Genomic DNA, 23869 nt, shown 5'->3' on the forward strand with positions numbered 1-23869 from the left:
CCACACTCTGTTCCCTGTGCTGTCAGTAGGAAGGAGGGGGGGGCTGGGGAGAAGAAAAGGTGTTTTTTAAGGGCTTATTTCACTTCTCATTATCCTCCTCTGACTCTGCTCATAATAAATACACTTTATTTTTCTAAGCTGAGCCTGTTTTGCCCTTGGAGTGCTTCCTCCTGGTCCTTATCTCACCTCACAACCCCTTCATTACATTTTTTTTTCCTCTCCCCTGCCCAGCTGTGGCAGGGAAGAGCAAGTGAGTGGATGTTGTGGCTGCCTGGTGCTTGGCCAGTGTCAAACCATGACACACCCTTACGTTCAATGGTGATAAACAGATTTTACACCATCCTCTGGCTAGGAAAAAATGCCTGAAGCATATAATCAAGTTACTGGGTTTCACTCCCTTTCATTTTTGCTCAGTAGCATTCCCTGCTGCTTTTTGAGACCCATGAGCAGAGAATAGCACACAGGTGGGACAGCCCCGCAAGGAGGGCCCAGCAGCCACGAATCCAAACGGGTGACCTCAGGCCATGCCTGTACCAACAATCCAGCCTGCTCCCTCGCCTGCAGGTGCTGGGCAGCCCCTCTGCCGGGCGGCATTCTTACACCACAGTTCCTGATGCTTTAATGGGATGAAGGTGGCAAGCCCACTTTTCCAGTACAGTTTTTTGAGCCTACTGCTGTCCAAGGCCCCAGCAGGGACAGAGGCAGGCTGGACAGAAGCAGCATTTTGGCTTCCATCACTTTTCCTTTCAACCTGATGGTCTGCAAAAGAGTTCGTAACTGTGGGGCAGGACAATCTTGCCCTCCATGACCTTTCCCAGTCCTTCCTGTAACACGGCTGCAAAGTCCGTCCCACGGGCCATCAGCTCCTCCCCTTATGGCTGCTGACCAAACTCTCTTTTTGCTGCCCACAGGGCTTCTAGTTCTGCTCCTCCCACCCTGACAGGCTGTGCTAGCATCACTGACCCCTCCCTGGCAACAGGATTCCAGCAACATATCTAGGAGTGACCCTGGCTTAAGGACAATACCTTCATGTGCCTGAAAGGCTTCATTTTGAGCCAAACATAGCAGCAAAAGGAAACCTAGTCCTCTGAACTTCATTGCTCCCTCACAGCTCCATAAAGGTCTTTGAGGGTAAGTTACTGTAAGACAGCTGTTTCACCTGCTTTCACAAAATGACAGAAAAGCAGCAGCAGAAACTTAGTAAAAAACCTCATGCAAGGAACAGGAGTGAAAAGAAATAAAACCAGCATGAGAAAACAAACATTCTTTACTGTCTACAACCACAGACAGTCGCAACTGAAGCCCAATGTAAAAAGCTCCACATGCACACACTGGGAAACACAGATTGTGGGAATTACTGAAAATGCCCTCATATCCAGAGAAATGAGTCTGCTAGAAATCAGTAGCAACAACTACCACTAGGCAGGAAGGGTAACACAGTCACATTTTCCCTTCACTGCATTGACAGAAAAGACTCATCTGTTAAGGAAATGTGTATGCTACTCAAATCAGTACTCAATTCTTGGCAGATACCATCCTGACTGGCCAGCAACCATGGTACACAAATGAAAATTAAAAATAATTTTTAAAAAATCACAGCCAAAATCTGCTTCTTGGAGTCAGAAAAATTATTTTAAGTAATTTCAAAATAAAAAAGAGGCATTTCTTTATTATGTGTGCAGATCAAATAGACAACAAAACAACAGAATGTACTTTGAATGTAGGTACTGCAAGAATTTTCCTTTTGTAAAACCAAATATCCTGCTTCATTTTAAAGAGTTTCCATGTATCTTTACTTTAGTAATCTACAAGGAACAGTTCAGTGAAAACACAACTGAACTAGACTTAAGGCTGAGACCTTTTCCAAACAGTCTAAGAGAGGGCCAATTCTTAATTGTAATTCAGTAAACAAGTAAGTTTATTTATAAAACAAATGCATCAATAAAGTGATATCATAGCACCCATGTAGAAAATATAGTGCAGGCTATACATTTAACAAAATCCACAGCCTTACCAATCAGTAATAATTCTTCTTTGATTTGTATTCCATGAAGCAACTTGATCAAATCGACAGATGTAGAGATGAGACCCAAGTTTCTATTATTAAATTGGGGAAAAAACACAATAATTCACTTGATATGAAATACACTCAAACAAATTTAAAAGGCTTTTCATCAAAGTTAACAGGAAATCTCTAGCATCTTCAGAACCTCTGAAAAAATCAGTTTCTCCTATGTTACTGCCAGCCCATCAGTAGCCACATTACTACCATCAGAAGCAAGTCAAAAAGGTTTATTGCATCATCCTGCATTTTAACAATTTTGGGCACAGAATCTTCAGAGCTAAGTACCCTGTCCTCTCTTTTTGCTATTCTTCCTATCAGATATTAAAAATTAGCAAGTTATTTCTGTAATTTAAACAGCTTTATTTGTGTAAAAGCATTCCTTTGTCTGGAGGTCAAGCATCCAGAATGCAAGTCATGTATCTTCACAATAAACTTAGAGGATTTTCAATGCCAACAAAGCAATTAGTGAGAGCCACCAAAACACAGCAGGGCCAGCTCAAAGGAAAACATACACAACTCTCAGAGGGAAGCAGAGAAGACCAAGTAATCATTTATCCTTTGTCCAGTCAGGAGGAATCACAGCTAGCCTCTCAGAATGATTGAAAAAATTACATTTTGTTCAATTACATTTTGTATGGTATTTCAAAATTGACAATTCAAATTTGACAAGTTCCAAGAAGCCGATTTTAAGACTGTAGTCAAAAATAATTCTTTGGTCTAACAAACTTGTAACAGGTCTTTGTGGGGTTTTTTGGTCAGTTGGTTTGGGGTTCTTGTGGAGCATCCAGGCAGGGAAAGTATTTGTTGCTATTTTGTTGGGTTCTTCAAAAACATCAACCAGACTATTAGGTATTCACTAACTACAGCTGGTTGTATCACAAGATCCCTTCAGTGTTGCAACAGACACAGGCAAAGAAAAGCTAAATAACTTAAAGGGCCAGACTTACTTAATATCTATTAATATAAACTTGCCTGTATATATGCATCAGGGTTAATATGCACAGTTCTACATGCTGTGCTTTGCCAGGAAAGCCAGACAGATCTAAATGAAGCTTAAAAGACATATTAATGTTGTAACTGTTTATTAAGACTATTTATTTATTCATTATGTTATTAAAAAATAAAAGAAAGAGAAAAAAAGAATAGTTCTACAATCAGGCTTCCAACAGGCTTATATAATTTGCATAATCAACTCATATTATGGACCCAAATGCTTTGTTCTATTACTGAGCAGGGCCCAAACTGACCTACATATAGGTCAGCTATTTTTGTTTCTTGCATATTTGAATTCAAGTGATTGCATCAAGCAGGAAGTACCAGTTAATAAATCAACTAACACAGCAGTGTAAAATAAGAATCTCTTTTATAAAACTACACAAACATCAGAGGGTGGTATTTTGGTATGGGCTAAAATGGATAATAACTGTACCTCATGAGATGTTGATTCTTGGCACACTCAATGCAAGCATTCCTCAGACATCTGAAGCACTCTGCTACAAGCAGCAGGCAGGTGTCCAGATCTGCCAGTCCACAGGAGTCCTTACAGCTCTGCTCAATGGCACTTGAGGCGCTCGTCAGGATTTCCAGGACATCCCGAAATACACTTTCTTTTGCTGTTTCTCTGAAATACATAAATTTGTGGTGAATAAAAAATAAAAATGCACAGCTACCAAAAAGCCTGACGCCGACACTTATTATTATAAACCCAAAGATGTTTCTGCAGCAATCTTTAACTATTCAGTGTATTTAACTACTCACAGTCTTTCAAGCAGGAAGAATGAAATACATCACACAATCCTCCCACCAGCCTTTTCAGAAAAGGGGCTGTAGGAGAGTTGTGTTGCCTTAGTATTCCTCATGACTTTTCAACAGCTCCTTGGAATTTTAATGAAAAGGAAAAAAAATTCTCCCTAATGCATATAGATGGCATGTTTATGCATGACACCGCATGTTGCTTTAAAGGGATTGCTTTAGTTAATGAACATAGTTTAGGTGTCCAGCATTAGATGTTTCAGAAGAATAAATTATCAGAAGCTTCAGCCTGCTGCAGATTTCCTCAGAGAGACAAAAGGAGGTCATGGAGAAAGCTGGTGGCTGCATAAACATCATTCTGAAGTGTGTGAATTAAAGTCAAGGGAAAAAGCCAATTCTGTCCACCTCAGCAGACAGCCACCCAACGCAAGAAGTACCAGGCCACTTCCTGGAGCACCCAGACCAAGGCAAACAGCACTACCAAACCATAAACATATGCAGAAATCTGTATGAACAGATGACAGCTGATGCTGCTGCTCCGCGAAGATTCACCAGCCTCCCCAGAACTGACACACATCTAAAGAGGATCTGTCACACAGAGAGGCACAACATTTCCAAACTACAGCTATTCCTGTACGCTCTGCCCTGATTTAATGTCACAAAAGAGATGAGGGCAACACATAACAAATGTTGCTAACTCAATTCTGATACATGCTGGTGGAGAGAAGTCCCACCAGAGAGTGTTTATGGCATTGCTACAGGGAAGTTCAGTAAATTTGCTCATCCAATACTTCTGACCAGGGTCAGGAAAAGGAAACACAGATGCAGCCTCCTTGAACCTTGAACAGACTTGTCATGTACTCAAGATAAACAGAAGAAAGTGAGATGAGATGAGATGATGAGATGTAAAGGAGCATTAAATAAAATGTTCACTCAGAAAACTCCTAAAGGAGGAGTAAAAAAACCTCTTAGCCAAACACTACTGGATGATACAGTATTATCTGCATTCTGCTGCTCACTCGACTATACATTTGCACAATGAAAATTCTACCTTTTCCTTCATAAGTGATCATGTCCATAGATCAAATCATAGAATCACTGAGGTTAGAAAAGACCCTTAACATTGAGTTCAACATTAACCAAACACTGCCAATCCACCCTATCCCCAAGCATACCCTTAAACACATCTGGAGACAGTATTTCCCCCCTCTGCTCCTGCCATGTTTTCTTTCCTAGACTAAACAAAACTCTCTTAGTCTTTACTCACAATTCACATTTTCTAAGTCCTTTATCAGATTTGTTGCTCCAATAGTGACACTTTCACGCTGGGCTACATCTTACTGACAGCACAGTGCCTCCAGTATTGAGGTCTGTTATGGCATGGAGGAGACTTACAAACAAGGGACAGTGCTGTGAGAACTACAACAACACACACTAATATCATTAAATTACTACATTAGGTTTCAGATCCACAGGAAGTCTGTATTTTATTTTGCAACCTCAAAGCTGATCAAGACCAACACATTTACACGTTCTCCATCTACACCGAAACATTAAAAAACCCACCATTGCATCACTGAGAATTATGGGGAAGAAGCTACATTTTACAGTGGTGTAATACTGAAGGGAAAATACCAAACTGGCACAAAAAACAAAGACCAAAAGCAGAGCTGGCCCTCAGTCATAAAGAAAACAGTGGTGCTTACATAACCAGAAAGACAGTTTGGAATTTGGTTTTGGTTTCATACCGAAGAAAATATATTCATGGAATTTGAAGCTTCAACTTACAAGAAGCAGTGCAGCTCCTACCACTTCATGATGTGCCAAAAGAAGACTCAGTGGCTGATGTACCACAGTCCCCGTGGGAAATGCACCAGAGACAAGTCTTTCTAAATGTCAGAAGAGCTACAGTCTGGTAAAAGCAGCCCCCAGCCAAGAAGGCTTTCTCTGTTGAGCAGAAGCATTAGCTGTTCTGAGCTCTTAAATGCTGACATTACTCTAAAATGGGACCGCTCAGTCCCCTGCATTTTCCTTCATATCAGCCTTGTGTTGGATTACCCCATGAAACTGGTCATTTCCTGACCCAACTGCAAAATACAGAAACCAGTGGTCAGTGCAAGACATACTATTGTACAATGTTCACTCATTTAAATTGGGAAATGAGAAATGAAAGAAGCCACAAGAACTTTTGTGCTCATTTTTGTGACTCCATGGGTAAAAGGACACCTTACAGTTATTCTTGTGCTGGAAGAGATCCACTTTCCTGGCAGAGCCATGCAGCAGAACAGAACTTTTAGTCAGACACTGGATCACAAGCATGCTGGGCTAATGTGACAGTTTTTTATTAAAATTAAATTTAAAGTAAAAAAAAAAAAAAAAACCAATCCAAGAGTGTAGACATTTCCCGGAAAATACAAAGATGAAAACCTTGTGTGTCCTAATGGAGAAAGTGTGGGGTACACAAGGAAGTGTCTATCCTCACTGTGAATGTGGAAAGAGATGTGGATTTTTTGCATATCATTGAGCAGAGACAGAATTCCAAATCTGTCTCTTGAACACTATGAAAGAAAATCCAGACTGCTCAAGCCAGATCATTCCAGGCAGAAATCGAATCTTAAAGTGAGCAAGCAAAAGATATTTCAGATGAACAAGGACTGACTTAAATGTTGTTTGATAAAGGATTCTGCTCTGAGAATATTCACAAGACTCTTGTATTTAAGCATTTAAACAGCAATGCAATTTGAGTGTGTAGTACAAAGGAATTTTAATGAAAACCGTCCTTCTGAGTAAAAAAATCGTCAAATTATCAAGAGGGGCAGAAAATGTTTCACTGATATTAAAAAACCAGCCAAGATTGACTTCAGGTAACTGTTCCACAGCAATGCTTGAAATCAGTTTTTAAAAAATAATCTTTTTCCAGCAGTACAATGAAGATTCATATACAGACAAAAGCAGCAGCTACAAATATTTAAAATGTATTTTTGAAATAGAAAATATTTTTCTTCCATAATCTTTTCCATAATTTTTGATTCATAAAACTGCCAAAGAGCCTGCTAAGCAGATTTTAGATTAAAATCCTATCTTGTCTTGTAAAAAGGCCTTGAAATCCACCCGAACTGCTTCGTGGATATTCCACAAACTTCTGTTTCCTATGTCTGGTTGCCTAACACAGCAGCTCCACAATTTGCTACTGCTAGCTGTCCTTGATTTCCTCATCAAGTTCTGCAAGAATACAAAAGGAAGCAGAAGCACAGGCTACAGCAGCCCAGCTCTTAGACAAGGAAGACATGCACAATTTCTTGTTAAGTCAAAACAAAGAGTCAGAATTCCAGTACCCATGCCAAAAGGAGGATTACTGTCACTCCTTGAAAGACCTGTTTGATTCCTAAAAACAGAAACTCTGAAAGATAACCACTCTAGCATGGTAGAGTTAAAAACAGTAACGAAACCCTGTTCAAAACACCAGCGCTCCAAAAAACCATTAGATTAGTCTGGAACTATGCAGACAACGAACAGATTCACAATTCTGTATTTCCACTCTAAGTTTTAGGTATTTGCACAACTATATTCCTGTAAGGAGAGTCCCTAAAAAGCTTTTAAATTACTTATCCTCACAATATTCCCATTAACAGAATAAAGCCATTTTTCTTTTTGCAGCTTAGTAAAGGAAGCATAAAGACTTCAACTAAAAGCATTGGAAGCCTCAAGTAAATCACACAGCCAAATTCAACTGTCCCAAATTCCACACTATGGTCTCACAGTAGGGGCATTATTGCCTCACTTTATTTCCCTTTGGGATACAGAACACTAGAACTCACATTTCAATTTATTTTGTTTCCACAAACAGCGAACAGTCCTGTAGTAACAAAAGAATTGTCACTAAATATCACAACTTCAAACAGAAAACATCTATTGGGTTGTTCTTTATGGTTCAATAGCACCAACAACAGGATTTGCCACAGTTGGAAAATTTTTTGCCAGAGTTGCTCCTAGGCCCATTCTGCCACATCCTATGGGATGTAAGGTAACACTACAGCTTTGTGTTTCTGGAAGGGCAATTACAGCATCTCTCTTCCAGCTCACCTGTACCCACAAAACTTAGCTGTTTTGGGGAATATCTACTCCTTTCAAACACAGTGGCAGAGGTTTTGGGGACCAAGGCAGAGAAAGCATCAGCCTGTAAGCCTAAAATTTGTACAGGTCCTCCCTTCTTTCCAGACACATTGAGATGAACACCAGAAGGTCTCCTGGGTCTCCTGCACCCAGAGAGATCACAAAAAATATTTTAAGTACATCTTCCTCCCTCCCCCGACTTTTAAATGTGGATTCCAGCAACAAAATCATACTGGGAATTTAAACAGTCAAAACAAAACACCAGCACAACTTTATGCCAAGCTAAAGTCTGATTTCTTCATTCTCAGGTGTCAAGACCTTATTACAACTACTGCTAGGAGTGAGCACAAGGTTTCCACTGAGCTGTGCCTCCTCCCTCCTTCCAGGAAGAACAAAACCCATTCCTCTAACCCCAGTCTCCCAGCTGAACCTCTGCAAGCCCAGCCTCTGCCAAAGCCAACAGTGCTGTGTGGTATTGCAGAGGTCTCCCTGACCTTACAAGCACTGCAATGCTCCATCATATCCTCTGTTTCTACAGTAGCCCCATTCTGTTTTTACTTATCTTAAACCCACTGAGGGGCATCCAACCTTTTCTCCCAGTGAAGCCAGTGCAGCTCATCCTGCCACACAGTTCATGCCCTCTGTCCCCCAGGCCCACAGCCACCACCCTCATGCCAAAGCTTTGGCCTCACATGGGAATGAGACTGTTGTCCACCAGGGCCTCACATGGGCACATCCTACCCACTTCTGGACACCCTGCAGAGCTTCTGTGGCTTTCTGCCCTCAAATGGTTACTCCCACAGCTACACCCCACCTGATCTGCCAGCCCTAAAGGCATCACAAGCCCCTAAGTGGCCCATGGGAATCCCATGAGGTTCAACAAGTGCTGGTGCTGCAGCTGGGTCAGGACAATCCCTGGGATCAGTCCAGGCTGGGGATGAGCAGCTGGAGCAGCCCTGGGAGAAGGACTTGGAGTGCTGGTGGGTGAGGGCTGGCCCTGCCCTGGCTGTGTGCACTGGGAACCAGAACATCCCCTGTGCTGGGCTGAGCCCCCAGCATGGGCAGCAGGGGAGGGGGAATTCCGCCCCTCTCATCTGCTGACACCCTCCTGCAGAACTGCCTCCAGCCCTGGGGACCAACATAGGAAGGACATGGAGCTGCTGGAGACAATTCAGAGAAGGCACCAAGCTGATCATAGGAATGAAGCACTTTTGCTGTGACAAAAGTCTGGGAGACTTGGGATTGTTCAGCCTGGAGAAGAGAAGCTTGGGCTGACCTAATTGTTACCTTCCAGTATGTGAAGGGAGCCTACAAAGAAGATGGAGATTATTTACAAGGGCCTGAAGTGACAGAACAAGGGGGAACAGCTTCAGCCTGACATAGAGTACGTTTAGATTGGATGTCAGGAAGAAATTTTTCCCTGTGAGGATGGTGAGGCCCTAGCACAGCGTGTCCAGAGAAGCTCTGGCTGCCCCTGGATCCCTGGCAGTGTCCCAAGGCCAGGCTGGATGGGGCTTGAAGCAGCCTGGGATAGCGGAAGGTGTCCCTACCCACGGCAAAGGTGGGATGAGATGAGCTTTGGGAGGAGCCTCCAACTCAAGCCGTTCTGCATCTCTAGAATATTCATGCCGTTCACGCCAAAGAGACAAACACCTTTCCTCCATGCTGCAGGTGTAAAGACAGAGCACGCTGCAGCTCCTCATGGAGCCCCTGGAGCAGGGCAGAAGGGGCAGCTCACCCCGACACGCACAGCACCGGCAGAAAGCCGGGCAGGCAGAAGCTTCCCTGCAGAGACTTTATCCACACCGCTCTGCGGGTACTGAGCCCCATTCCCGGCCCGCAGCCGACTCCACGAGGGGCAGGACCGCGCTGGGAGTCGGGGCGAGCCCTGCCCGACATCCGCCGGCACCGCCACTCCCTTCTCCCCGCTACCTGGGCTGCGCCTCCCGGAACAGAGCCACCAGCGCCCGCACGCTCTCCAGGCGGGCCGCGGGCAGCGCCGCCGCCGCCATCGCCCGCCCGGCCCGCTCCGCCCCTTCGCGCGGAAATGGCGGCGGTGCCGCCCGCCGAGCGGGAGGGGCCGCGCAGGGCTGCCGGCGAAATGGCCGCTCCCTCAGGCTGCTCCACCGGCTGCTTTTGCCTTGCTTTCCCTGCCGGTCCCTTCCCGTTCCCTGGGTTTTTCTTCCCCCCTCCGTTTCCCCGTAGGAAGCTCACCGCCGTGCCGGCTCCCCTCACGCAGCTGCTGCGCGCCCCACACCTCGGCCCGTGTGCTCTCGGAGATACCCGCCTCGAAACAAAACGAATACTAAATACACACAAAAATACTTAAATTGCTGGGATAATTTCTTGTTTAATGTCTTAATTATATTAAAGTCTCCCTGCCTGTGGCAGGAGGGTGGAACTAGATGGTCGCTAAGGTCCCTCCCAGCCCTTCTGTGATTCTGTGAATTAAATCCTACTTTACTTTAGGTTAAAAAAAATTTTTTTAATTGTTACATATTTAATATTTACTTTCTGAAAATACCGTTCAGCATTTTCTAAGCATGCATGAAAAGTTAACTTGCCACAGATAAAAAGACAAATTGTGGTCTACTTATTAGAGAATCATCATCGAAACACAGGGTGGTTTGGGTTGGAAGGATCTTAATGCCCATCCCGTGCCACCCCTGCCATGGCAGGGACACCTTCCACTATCCCAGGCTGCTCCAAGCCCTGTCCAGCCTGGCCTTGGACACTGCCAGGATCCAGGCGCAGCCACAGCTTCTGTGGGCACTCTGTGCCAGGGCCTCTCCACCCTCACAGGGACACTTAGAGTGCAACCATCTAGCCAATTCTTACAGCAATTTTAACTGGAGGAATTTTTCCAGATTACTCACTCATCTGATCTGCCTAGTTCTGTGAGCAAGAGGCAGACCCCCTTAAAGATGTAGCTTTTCTCCCAGAGAGTTTAGAGTCTAAATAACATTTATTTTTCTTAGCACAGCTTTAGGGAACAACAAGAAGGGAAACAATCCACCTAGCACCAACATCTGAAAATAAAATTATGCAGAACTTATTTTTAAGAACTCTCCATCAAATTAAGAGGTAGACCATTCTATTGAGGCAACAGTCTTTGAAGCTGGAAACAGAGAAGGATCTTTCTCAGCTAAAACTCTGGAAGACAATTGCCCCATTCCAGCAAATGCTGACTCTGCAGGAGGCAAAGCAGGTCAAAGACATTGAATCCCTCCTCTCTCAAATGCTGAGAGTGCCACATGTTCCAATCACAACATGGATACTGACCATGCCCTTTTTTATTGGGGGCAGTTTAGATCAGAAAATAAAATTTGAGCTCAAGACAAAGTTGCTTTGCAGTAAAGAAGCAAATCCTGCAGCATAAATATTTTATATATTTCCGGCATAAATACTAGTTTTATGACTCTTATTTTGGGCCTGTGTTATATTAAGTGTGACTTGGGCCACACAGCTTTGAAGCTGTAGACCAAAAGCTTTTATTTTTGATCTAGTATTTATTAGGATCTAGTGAAATTGATTGTTGCACTTGGAAAAATGCTTTTGATGAGCCTCTGTTGCTAATCTGTGGAGCACACCCTGCCGTCATGCCAGCCCTCAGTTTCCTGCTTACATTGGGCAAATTACAGTACGTTGCCAAGGAATTCTGAACATCTATATTAAGATGAAGAAGAGCAGATCTGAGAGGAGGTAGCACCTTCTTTTTAAACACCAACAGTGAAACAGAATCAGTATGAAATGGGTACTGCAGACTGTCTCAAGCCCAAGAATAACTATTGCAATCTGAAGCCAACTCCGGAATTTATTTGGCTTCAGGTGAGATGTTACACATGTGTTTGAAGGCCATAAAAGAGCAGTTACATTTGATGTTGAGATTTATGTGTCACTTGTTTGTTATGTAATACCATGATTAAATTTAATTCTTCATAAGAAAGAAATCCCTCCATCTGGAAAAAAAAGCCTGCAAGGCCTTGGAGGAGATGTTCAAAGCCCTTGCATTTTGTCCTGGAAACAAATGACGTCTTCCAAGAAGCAAATGCAGATGAAATGCTGTCGGCTGCACAGCTGTGAGGCTCAGAGTCACTGCAGGGACTCTTGCCTCGTTTGTTAGATAGATGCAGTCCAGTTTCCAGAGGCAATAAGGAATTTTGTACCTGTCATCTGCCCTTCACAAAGGTTTTATGCCACATTTGCATGGAGTGTTTTTTCCGAATCAGCATTATCCTCATCATGACAGCCAACTGCACAATCATGTGGAAGAACACTATCCTTGCCCTGTTCAGCTGCATCAAAGAGATGCTGCCTAGGATATCTAGTACCCAAAGCCTAGTTTCCTGGTAGCCTGGGGAATTTCATGGTACATGAATTTCACCTCATTCATGTACCAGTGGATGTGTATTATGTAGAATTTAAAGACAGGATTTTGTCTGGTACAGCAGGAAATGCAGCTGAATTGTAAGAGGGATGGTGCTGAATTCAAGGGGGTTTTGTGGATGTTAACTTGCATCGTCCTGCAGTTTTTCCCATGCTATGAAGTGCCAGGGAGAGGCCTCCTTCTGTTTAGAAATTTATTCTCATGGATAGAGAATCTCTCTATTACAGAGTTAACACAAATTTGGATAAAACGAAACCTTTAAAATTTCACTGATTTTTCCTCCTCTCGAGTGTCAGATGTTGCCCCAGCCCTGGAAGTGTTCAAGGTCAGGTTGGACACTGCTTGGAGCAACCTGTTCTAGTGAAAGGTGCCCCTGCCCATGGCAGGAGGGTGGAATGAGATGCTCTTTAAGGTCCCTTCCAACTCAAACTACTCCATGACTCTATGATTGGCAGTAATATATAGTTTAACACTGCTGCACGTAAAAAAATTGGTTACCACAGTTTAATTTCTTTAGGAAAGGACAGGGATGCTCCAGGCCATGCACAAAGCAGGGAAGGAGACATCTCTCTCCGCCAGGCAGGCTGCCCTTGACACCCGTAATGAGACTAAAGGAAAATATATGGATGTGGGGAATGTGGCAGTAAGCAATGAACTTGCAGAAAGGCTGCATAGAGACAACAAATCTGAAATAAGTTCTAAGCATCTTGTTTAAGGTTTTGTGGTAAAGAAGGATTCTTGAGGACTGTGAAGGTGAGTGTGCAGTTACTAGTCTCCTCTTGTGACCTTTTGCACTATCCAGTGTTACTTTAAGTCCTAGAATTCAGAGTGAAAATGCTCCCACAAGCAGTGCTAGATTTGGCAGTTGTGCCATTTAATGTAGACTTATACAAATACAATCCGACCTCATCTCTCGTGTGAAAATCTTGGCTTTTCCTGTGTTTTCATTGCAGCAACAGCTTTTCTGGACATCAGCAGCCTAGACAACTGAGCATCCAAAAAGCTGATATTAAGTCAGTGCACATAAATCATCTCTGTGCTCTCTGCTGAGCTCACGAGGCTTTTGTGCTTCCGTCGAGTCACTCTGTGGCACAGGACAGGAAGTTTGAGCACTCATTGTTTTTGCAGTGTGGAGTCACTCTCCACATGCACATGAAACCTGCTGGGGTTGCTCCATATTTGCAGAGCTCCACATGGAAAACTTACCTTTTGGGGACTGTGGCAGCCACTGGTTAGCATCTGTGAGCAAACTCTTCCAAAATCCTGTGTACAGTCCTGGAAATGCTATCTGCCTTCTGTTGCTTGGGAAATGTTATTCATCTGCTAATCCTGGAGTCCAGCCTGGCTCCTTCAGATGTCATACAAAGATGCTATTGGAGAGATGGGAATACTCTCTGAAATTGTATCTCATTCCCAGAAAATACAAATAAATATCCTTACTAAGGAGCAGAAATAACTGAAAAGCTCCTCACCACCTGGTTGCTCTCAGAGAGTAAAAAGGCATGTGCTTGAATATTTTCGAGGAATTCACCAGTTACATAGTCTTCCGGAACAGGTGTGTCAAGCCTGGCCCCTTATGAATGGATGAGCAAAGGGAAATGCCCACAGGGAATCCCACATTACTCTGCAGCGTTCACATTTATCAGCATTGGTGTACCTTGTCAATGCTGAGAAATTTGCTGCAGGGAAAATTCAAGGCCTAAAAGAATGAAGAAAAAGAAAGACCCATGTAGTGACTCAGAGTATCTCCTATTTTGGGTTACTGCTGGTGCTTGGTAGTGAGAATTGTAGCTGTGATCCTGACCATGCTCCATGCTAGGAAATAGGGATTAAATCCTCCAGCTCTGTCAAAAGCCTGACATCTAGTGGAGGTAAAATAGTGGGCAGCAGAACTCAGCCTAAAACCATCCAACTGCAGAGTTTGTATTATTCACTGCCTGTGTAGAGGCAGTTTAATTCCATCTGTGAAATACAAAACATAAGTTAGTCTATGCATCTTTATTGTACGCTAAAAATCACAGGATACATGTCCCTTCAAACTCAGAATGGTTTAGGATTCTGAATCAGAATAACCCCAAGCCTTTAGAAGGTTGTCTGTATGTACAACACTGTCAGCAGATAAGCTTTGTAAGGTGAAGGCAACAGGCCTGGGAATGTATCTTCCTGTTAGGAAAAAAATACCTACAAGGTTTTCTTTTGCAGAATTTGTGAAAGCCAGTCTAATGCCATCTTGAGAAATAGTATTTGAGAGGATGCTATTGGTAACTAGAAGTTGCCACATACATTATTTATTAGTCTCTAAGGAGAAACTATATCCAGTTATACACAGAGAGTTGTTAGACTGACAGAACTGACAAATAAAGGGTTAAACTTCAGTTATCCAGAATCTTTTTCTTTAGATCTTTGTCAATTTTTGCAGCTATAAAAAAAAGCTTCAATACTTACAAGAAAAAGTTACTGAAAATTGTGAGCATTCATTTTGGTGTAATACTATGAAGCTTGTGACATTCTAGTTAAAAATACCAGAATTATTTTCTTAGAATTTTTCTATGTCAGCCTAATATTCTCATGAAAGAAACATGCAACCTAAACTTTAAGAAAGAGAGTAAATATTGCTATTAAAATAACATCATCAAAAAAATTCAGAAGGTTCATGGATATGAGGATATTTTATTGCCTTTTAATTTCAAAACCTTAACCTGCTGAAGAAATATCTGATGAAACCTCCCTGCCATACCTGTGGATCTGAAAAAAAAAAAGAAAATTATGTTTCTTTTAAACCAATATGTAAAGGCTGTCCAAAAACATTAATCTAATTATGTATCTGAAGAGAAGCTTTGATCCATTCCTGTTTTATATGCTTTTTTCCCACAAAGTCATGTCAGTAAACTGAAGCAATAGATTATTAATTTTTTTAACTAACATCTTCACTTTCTTAAGCAGACAACTATAAGTGAAGTCAGATAATTTCCTTCCGCATCTGCTGATTATAAGATTCAGCCTTTGCAAAAGTCATTGTTTGTATATATACGAAAGGCTTCTAAATTTAAAAATTCCACACTCTTTACTGGGAGTAATAGTACTTTGGAGCTATAGATTTCCCAGCTCACATGGAGATAAAAGCAGATTTTGAAGGAGGCATTTGTTCATCTGTTTACCTGTGAAATGTTCTCCTTAAGTCCAAAACTCATCCAAATAAAATCAGTCCCCTGTGTCTGCATCTGTCTGCCACACGTTATCCACTTGCTAGATCTAGGCTGCATGGGCTTTGTTAGACCTCCCTTCCCATACTTCACCAGTCTCTGAGTGTGCCTCATATCTCACTAACACAGCATGCAGTTATTAAGTAATATAAATTAATAATTCAAATATTAACTATTAATTCCATGCAAACACAGACATGTTGAAGACACCATCAGGGATGGGCAAGCCTGCTTTTTGATCTGAGCAAGTGCTGATATTTACAGAATATAAATACTGGTTTCACCAGAGCAGGAAACAAGGAGAAAACCCTGTGGTGAGTCAGAGGTGGAGCCTCAGCTGGCAGCAATTGGCTCTGGGATCTGACTTCTCTCTTCCCTTTTCTCCTTGCCCATCTTTTGTGTGGCTCTGCAACTGCATGAAACTCTGAGTCTTCCATTAGCTTCAGGAAAATTAGGGGGTGGTTTGTCTCCCTTTAAGAGTGATCTGGTTTAAAGGCAGAACTAAGGGGGAAAAAAGCACAATACAGTATTTGTGTCTGCTAGATTTTATTTTTGTCTTTTACTGACAGAACAGCCATGCTTGGCTCCTCCTGCCCCCAGGCTGTATCACAACCACAGGCATTGGGAGCCACCTGCACAGCACTCCGTGCTGGGAGCATGCAGGGTGAGACACTTCTCATAGAATTATTGCAACCCTGTGCACCACAGCCTCTGCTCCTGTTTTGTGCCAACGTCATCAGAAGCCAGAGACACATCTTAGATGTTGCTTTTGCAGCTAGAAACTCCATCCAGCTACATCTGGCATAACTTCCCAAATTAATATTCTCTTAGCTCCTAAAATGTTGGTTACACCTGTGCATGCCTGACTTCTAAATATACACTGTAGTCTCCCAGCACTATCCATTCATGGATGGACTAGGAGTCACTTGATAAATCAAAAGCAGGTAACAGTCAGTTTTTCCTGCACAAGACAAAGGTTTGTAAGATCATCATGTTAGATGGAGAGTCTGAGTACAGTGTGCACCTTCATTCCTAAAGCAAGGAGTGCCTCTGCTGAGGAATCTGTTATAAATCACATTTTTAGTGAGACTGGCAAAGCCGCATAACTCTGGCCTCAGGGAATCTGTCTAATTTGTCAGCTAAAATTCAGCCTCCTGATAGAAAACTAGTCCATTCATGCTTTGTGAAGGCTAATTGCCCATGGAAGGAATCTGCTCAAGGAACTGTCAGCAGTGATGTGGTGTGGCACAATCATCTGGCTGGAACTTCCCAGGGAAGGTGGGCAGAGCTCCCCTTCCTCTTGTGCTGACCTTTAGACATGCAGCTGCTCTCCCCTAGAAAAATAAGTTTGGTCAGACCATTAGCAGAATTGCAGGAGCTAGAGGAGTTCTTATTCACCCACATTGTTCTTCAGCCCTGCAACAGAAGCTGCTTGAACTCACTGTCACTTGCAAAAGGCCACAAATAACATCCAGCAAACAGGAGCTTCCAAAAATAATGCTGGAAAGAAACACTACTTCAATTCTTAGGAACTTGTTTTTTATAATCATTCAAGTGCACTGTGAACTGCAAAAACTCCAGCATTGAATAAATTGCCACAGATTTAACACTTCCTATTTCAGAGAACTGAGTTTTTTTACTGGACTAATGAAAGTAGTTACAAAGATTTTCTAACTACAAGTCAGAGTTTCATTCCCTTCCATAACGTTAGGCATGCAGTATGTTTTTGCTCTTCTAGGATATTATTCTCTATTGTTTGTCCCAAACTTCAATAAGCAAAGTAACTGTAATTGTTCCAGCTTAGTGGCATTGTTAAATGATCATTTTTTATTCCTACTAAATACGTAAGTCAAACTTTAAGTATGTCCCTAGAATACCAATGAGGATGGGAAGAAATGTTGGGAAGAATCTTGGGGAAAAAAGCAATCATTCACAGTTACTAGCAACCCTTAACAAGTAGAGGTTCAGTACTTGCCAAGGCTAATTTAGGATTCTCTAAGAGATCTCTTCAACTGACTATTTAACTTACTTTTGTGGTTATTTATCATGCAGTTATGAGCAGGCCTCCTGGACTGATAAATTGTATTAAACAAGGAAAATAGGTATGAATAAGAAAATAACTGCTTGGAAAATAGTTACATACAGCCCCAACCTATCTGTGGCCACTATTTTTATCTATTATAGAAAGACTTAGTTCAAAAATAGTTACCAAAAAGTGTTCCCTGCAATTAAAAACTATATTGCAGATTGATCAAGTAAGCTTGAATTCAGCAGGGTGCTGAATGCAACTTTGCAAGAAAAAGAGTAGTCTTGGGATGATTACCAGCCTTAAAATAATGCCCATGTTTAAGTTTCTTGATGTACCAAGTCCCTTTTGTTCTGTTTGACTCCATCAAATTTGTGTGTTTGTTCTATTAGATGGCATCAATGACTAGTCTCTTTTCAGAGTGCTTTGTAGAAAAGGGGGCATAATTGTCTGAAAAGAGACCTATTAAGTGTTTGCTTTTAAATCAAAGAACACTTTTGAAATATTAAATAAAGAAGGACTACAATATATAAGTCACTCCAACCCATCTCAAAAATACTGATGCACATTAATGATTTACTTTGGGTTCATTCATCTATTTGCTTTTGTATTCAAAATGTTGTTACCTTGGTAACCTCAACATCTCACAGAATTTAACTTATTGTCCATCTCAAGTACACTCTCTTAAGGAAATTCATACAGGTTCTTATGAGAGCACTTTTCCCTTTTCCCCTCTTTGTTTGTAAAGGAAGAAATAGTGACTGGGTTTGTTCTGAACAGGTCATTTTTGTCTTTTCTTCCTCCCCCCTCCCCTCCCATTAATGACAGCTGAGATTTAAACACAACAGTACATTCAGCCTGTGTTCGCTGTTTAACAAAGATCCCAGTCTTAAATAAGTTGGGTTGCTTTACTCCAGTATCAACGCATGTTAATACGTTGGAAAGAGCCTTTCTAAGGAATTCCTCTCTGTATTTCAGAGGATACCTTCATTCTCAACAGTCTGTCCTTTCATATATTCCTTTAAACAAGAGCAGTGTAGGTCTGTTCTGGCACACTGGTGTTTTTCTGGGATGCCATTAAGTGGGGTATATTTCAGCGTTTGGTGCAATCACAAACATTCGGATCAGGTGCCAAAGCACCTCTTGGCCCTACTTCCACCCCATGGTATTCCCTGGCAGGTAGGCAAGGATGGGGGCAACAGCAACCTTACAACCCTGTAAGAGACTGTACTGTCAGAAGCCAAAGATGACTTAAATAGTCTGCCTTGAAGTGCTCTGGCCTCCCTCCTCCAGTGGTGACTGCTGATGATCTGGCTCAGGGAGTTGAGCCAGGTGCACATGATGGCTGCAGACTGACGTTGGAGCTGACAGCTCTTGGAAAGGGGCAGTTCTGCTTTGCCCTGAGGGCCACTTCCCATCCTTGCTCCATTGTTTGAGGTCTTGCAGTCCATCACCCCAGAGAAGAACAAGCTCATTCAGAGGGCTGGTCTAGCAGGAAGGCTACAAGTTGGCTCCAGGACTTTCTGCCCTCCTTCCTCCTGCCTGCTCTTGGTTGCTGGTGTCCCACACCTCGTACTGTATTGCTGTGGATGTTTCTGTGGCCACACATCCCTGTGGGTTGGTGACTGGATTTACCTGTTCCATTTTTGCATTATCATATTTTTGCTATTATTTTTGTTAGTTCCTAATGCCAATCCACCCCAGGGTGGCTCAACACTTACCTCGACACAGGGAAGGAGATGGGGGCTTGCAGAAACAAGGGACAGGAAGCATGGGAGAGCAGGATGTGATACCTGGTGTTGCTACCTTCCTGCAGAGCATGGAGGGGCAGGTGATTTTAGGAAGGAAAGTCAGAGCTGGAAAGGAAGATAAAGTTTGCAGTTTGTGCTGGGCAGATGGCACAGCACCTATATCACTGTGACAGCTCAGAACTACAACATACCCAAAGGAGACCCCAAGAAAGCCACAGGCAGCTCATGAACAAAGAAGTGACATCTGCATCCTTTCTGTCCCCTCCTGGCACAGGGCAGCACAGGGCTCTCAACACCTATCTAAGCACAGGACAAAAAGATGCCAGTCATGGACAGCTCCAGAGAACTACATCCAGGGAAGAATATTCCCAAGAAGAGGTGGAAGCCTACAGAGTCCATCCCCCGATCAAGTACAGCACAGCCACAACCACTGCTCACTCTGCTAATGCCAGAAACAGCAAGAAGGTTTGTTGAGCACCATGGTCTACATGACAAATGGGTGTTTGTTCCAGATGTTGATTTTTTTAATTAAGAAGGTTTATTCAGACCAATGTAGAAGAAACCAAATGAGTAAACACAAGCTCAGAGTTTCAGAAGAGTTTCAAATTCATTATTCAAGATTATTTGCTTGTGTAATCTCTTCCTCATCATTCACTGACCTCTGGCAAACAAAGAGCTGAGCTGGCAGCAGCTTCCAACTTTTCTTCCTCATGCACAAATTCTTAAAAATACCTTCTATTTAAAGTTGTATTTCAACCTCTTCAGACACTCTGTCTAATAATCTCTCTTAAAACCACCATCCTACTTGTCTATCTCATTTAAGAAACTTGCAAAGAGAACTTCAGAGGAAGCCAGGTAGGGTGATTATTTTTTCTTAACTAGAGTAAAGGGGAAAAATTCCAAAAGAAGTGAAGCCAATCTGCTAATAGAAAGACAAAATCTCTTTTCTTGATTTTTCCCCTTCAATTTATAAAGACATCTTGTTAATCCCCGCGGCATTTCTGAGAGAAAAGAGATCTGAGATCCCTACACAGCGATAGAAGTTAGATTCATGTGAAGCAGAAAAGATTGACTAATTTAATGATTAAACAAAGAGAGGAGGCATAGATGACTGAGGAATCTATCAGAGAAACATATTAACTGAAGTTTCCTGATCTGTCTACCTTTGCATTTTTAATAATTTACTTACAGGAGATGCTGGGGTGACTGTCTCACTTAGATCTTCCTAGCCTTAAATGCAAGGAGGTTTTATCTGTTTCAGTCACAGAAACCCCCATCAGACTATATCCAGATTGTTAGATGTAATAAATCTGACTGAGTTCTGATGAAAGCTTTCCAAATTTTAGGTGATGTCACCTTTGCACATTTTTTAATTTAGGTCTAATATTGTATTTTTCAGATTTTTTTTACAAAAAGAGTAGCAATTTTTTTTTTCTTTCTTGGGTAGATTGTTCTCTGAAATTGTCCCAATTTTGAAGTGAGGACAAACAATGTTCATGGGCATTTTAATGTAAAGGATTAAAGAAAATTTCATTAAAAGATTTGCAGCATTTGGATAAAGCCAGGAGTAAATAGAGTGTATCCTAATCTGGAAGGGATGACAACTACTTTTATAATCACAACTTAAGTACACAACACTGCAGCAAATACTAAGTGCCAGCATTGCAGTCTCAAAGAATATTGGGGGGGGAAAAAAAAAAAGATGCAGACCAAATCTGCTGATTTAGCAACAGAACTAATACAATTAATTAGTCAAAGGAGTCTAATGAGCTCAAGTGACAGTATTCTTTCCCGTTACACTGCAAATCAAGATACTTTGTAGGAGTTCCCTTCAGGAGATGAACAACATACTGCCAAACACAGGTGGAAACAAAAGCTAATAGGGCATCAAGAACCTGCCATTGGCCTCAAACAAGGACAAGCATGTCCATGACCTCTGTGCACAGCAGCCATTCCTGCTGATCTCTTCCAGCAGCGCTGAGTGTCGCTGCCAGTGTCCAGGGACTGAGCCTTGCACAGTTTGCTCTACAGCGGTCCTCGAAAAGCCCTTACATTATAGACATGATGCACATATCCACACAAAATTCATTTCCTCTTACATCAGTCCACATTTAGTGGAAAACAATGTCTGGGTTTGCCCCTAGAATGAGGACAGCACAAATACCATCAGGGCAGTATCCCCGGAGCTTTTCCCATACAAAGGAACATAAATAGCCTGCTCAGCTGGCACTCAGTTTCCAGCACTGATGTCCCTCAGCAAAGGTAACACATAAGATGGTGCCTATTGAAATGGGATCAATTCTTGGCTCTGTTGGCACAGGACCAGTCTTGGGTGAGGGAAGGTTTGTTTGTACTGGACATTGGGGTAGTGGTAAGAAAGCCTCGATTCCCTGTGAAAGACACCCAAGAACAGGAGGGTCTGTTTAGGGGAGTTTGGCTGGTACCAGCTTGGGTGAGATCTGAACTGACGACCGTCGGCTGAGAAGGTCCCACAATTCATTCTCTGCTCCACACTCCAAATGGCTCTTTTGTGCATTTCAGATTAATCTTACTACAGAACATGTCTTTGTGTAACATTGTGGAGTTTTGCTCACTGCAACATGTGAATTACTGCTGGCTGGGGCTAGGAGCAGGGCCAGTCCAGGAGCACAGCAGGGACAAAATTCAGATACAGAACTACACTGCCTCCTTGGAGAGGTCTCCCCACTGTGTTCCAGTCGGGAACATGCTCAATTACTGCCCATATCAGGGGCGTATTATCTCCTCTTCCATTAAAATTTAGCTGTGTTGCCTCACAAAATATTGGAAAAGAAAGCCAAAGTACCATCCATGTATGGCCACTTCTATCTTCCTCCCCTTACAGCCCTGCAAAAGCCACCTCACAAAGCTTGCTCGTGCAGCCACAGCAGTCCCCAGCCCTGGCAAGGGCTCATGTGTGCCTGTCAAGAGAGGTGAGAGGAAGTTGTGGCCACAGGTTACAGAGGAGGAGCCTGAAGGGCGTTTTCCTCCTTGCTGTATTGGCTTGGAAGCAAAGGGGTGGGGAAGAAGGTTATTCCTCATTCTAGCATACATTTCCCTAGCTCAGCCTAGTGAAGTGCACATGCTTGTGGTTCATCCTCACAAATGTCATATCAGGCCCTGGGCCAACACAAACACCAAGTCTGTCTTCAATATATGCAGTGAAAAAAATATAGTTCCAGCTCACTCCAGATTAGAGTGTGCTTGCAGAGAAAGGGAGGAAATGAGGGCTCTGAGAGTTGAAGCTGAGTTGTGCTGCTCTCTGCCCTTAATAGGTCCTGTTGTCGAGAGCACAGCTATTTCCTCACTGTGCTTTAGAGCTGATTATAATACAAATAAAAAGGTATTCAAACATTCCAGGAAAAGATCTCAACGGAACACATCTTAATTCAGTAGGATAAGAGGTTTGATAGGACTGCCAGCATGCCTGGTGAGCTGAGGCAGATGCAGGTGCCTTAGGCCACATGCCATTGTAAAATCTCCAGTGTTCATTCCTGACAAAGACGTGAGAACAAGAGACATGAGAGTTTTTGATTTTGTCTTTAAAATATTTCCACGTTGTAAAAGTCTCCATTCTCCATTCTCAGGTGTTGGAAAAAATGTTCAAACCTGACTTTAAAATAGCCATCTTGCAATCTTTTTAGTTTTCTTGTGCCAAGAGAGCCCGTGCTATTTCTGCATGAAGCAGAAATAGCATGAAAAAATTAAAATTGATCAAAACAAGAACTTCACAAGAAAGGCAACAACTGAAATGGATCCCGTTTGAGCACAGCTGAGGATTTGATGGGGAAAAAAAAAAAGAGAAAAGTTAACTTTGTTTGCAGGTGGTCAAACAAAATCGAAAACAAAAAGTGATTATATTTATTAATGAATTATTCATGGCTATTAGTTTGCCAAGCATCAATCCATGCTGTTTTCATAAAGAATAAAGATCCTAGCCCAGTTTCCTTTCCTGGTAATTACGTTGCCCCTACTTAAATTTCAGTTCAGCATTATGTCTGTCTTCTTCTCTGAAAATTGTCTGACAAACCTGAAACCTGCCACTTGCTTTTCAATGCTGGGTGGCAGCTATGGGTTTTGCCACAAAACATGTTATTCCTTTACCCCAATAGGCTTCATATTTGTTAGCCTGAGAGTACTAAAAGAAAGGAGCTCAAGCCACAGCATTGCTAAATCTAATATTTCTAAGATTTTCATGCAATTAAATATCTAACCACCCTTGAATGAAAATGTTTAGCCGTGTCAAACTCCATCCAAATCAGCCCAGAAAGGACACTGACTTTGCCCAGCCTTCAAAAGCTGCTGCAGAGATTTTCATCATTAGTTGAGAATACAATTTCAGCCAGGCTACCCTCTGCAGCTATGAACACTGCATCCTAATGCTTCCTGATGCTGAGCTGGGGGGTTATCTGTGTGGCTCAACCTCAGGTCTTGGGGAAAGTTTACAAACATTTTAAAAGCAGCTGAAGGCTGTTCCTGCAGCTCCACCTTTTGGGAGCTGGGGATCAACCAGACTGCTTGAGATGGTTATTTCTTTACAAGAAAAGGACTTAG

General features: G+C 42.4%; 1 protein-coding gene across 2 annotated transcripts in view; it reads right to left on the reverse strand.

Moving 5' to 3' along the window:
* ATXN10 (ataxin 10) overlaps positions 1-9998 on the reverse strand; it is a 105731-nt gene extending 95733 nt beyond the window's left edge. The window contains exons 1-3 of one of the 2 annotated variants that reach the window (XM_085049744.1): positions 9863-9998; positions 3495-3686; positions 2015-2097 (exon numbers count right to left, since the gene is read on the reverse strand). In XM_085049744.1, the coding sequence (XP_084905870.1) occupies positions 2015-2097; positions 3495-3686; positions 9863-9942 (355 nt within the window). In that variant the 5' untranslated portion in view covers positions 9943-9998. The other variant, XM_085049743.1, reaches the window with a different exon arrangement.
* Between the last annotated feature and the right edge of the window lie 13871 nt (positions 9999-23869).

This window comes from Lichenostomus cassidix, chromosome 1Ab (assembly GCF_008360975.1).
Source record: "Lichenostomus cassidix isolate B80296 chromosome 1Ab, HeHo_3.0, whole genome shotgun sequence".
In the NCBI taxonomy this organism is placed as follows: domain Eukaryota; kingdom Metazoa; phylum Chordata; class Aves; order Passeriformes; family Meliphagidae; genus Lichenostomus; species Lichenostomus cassidix.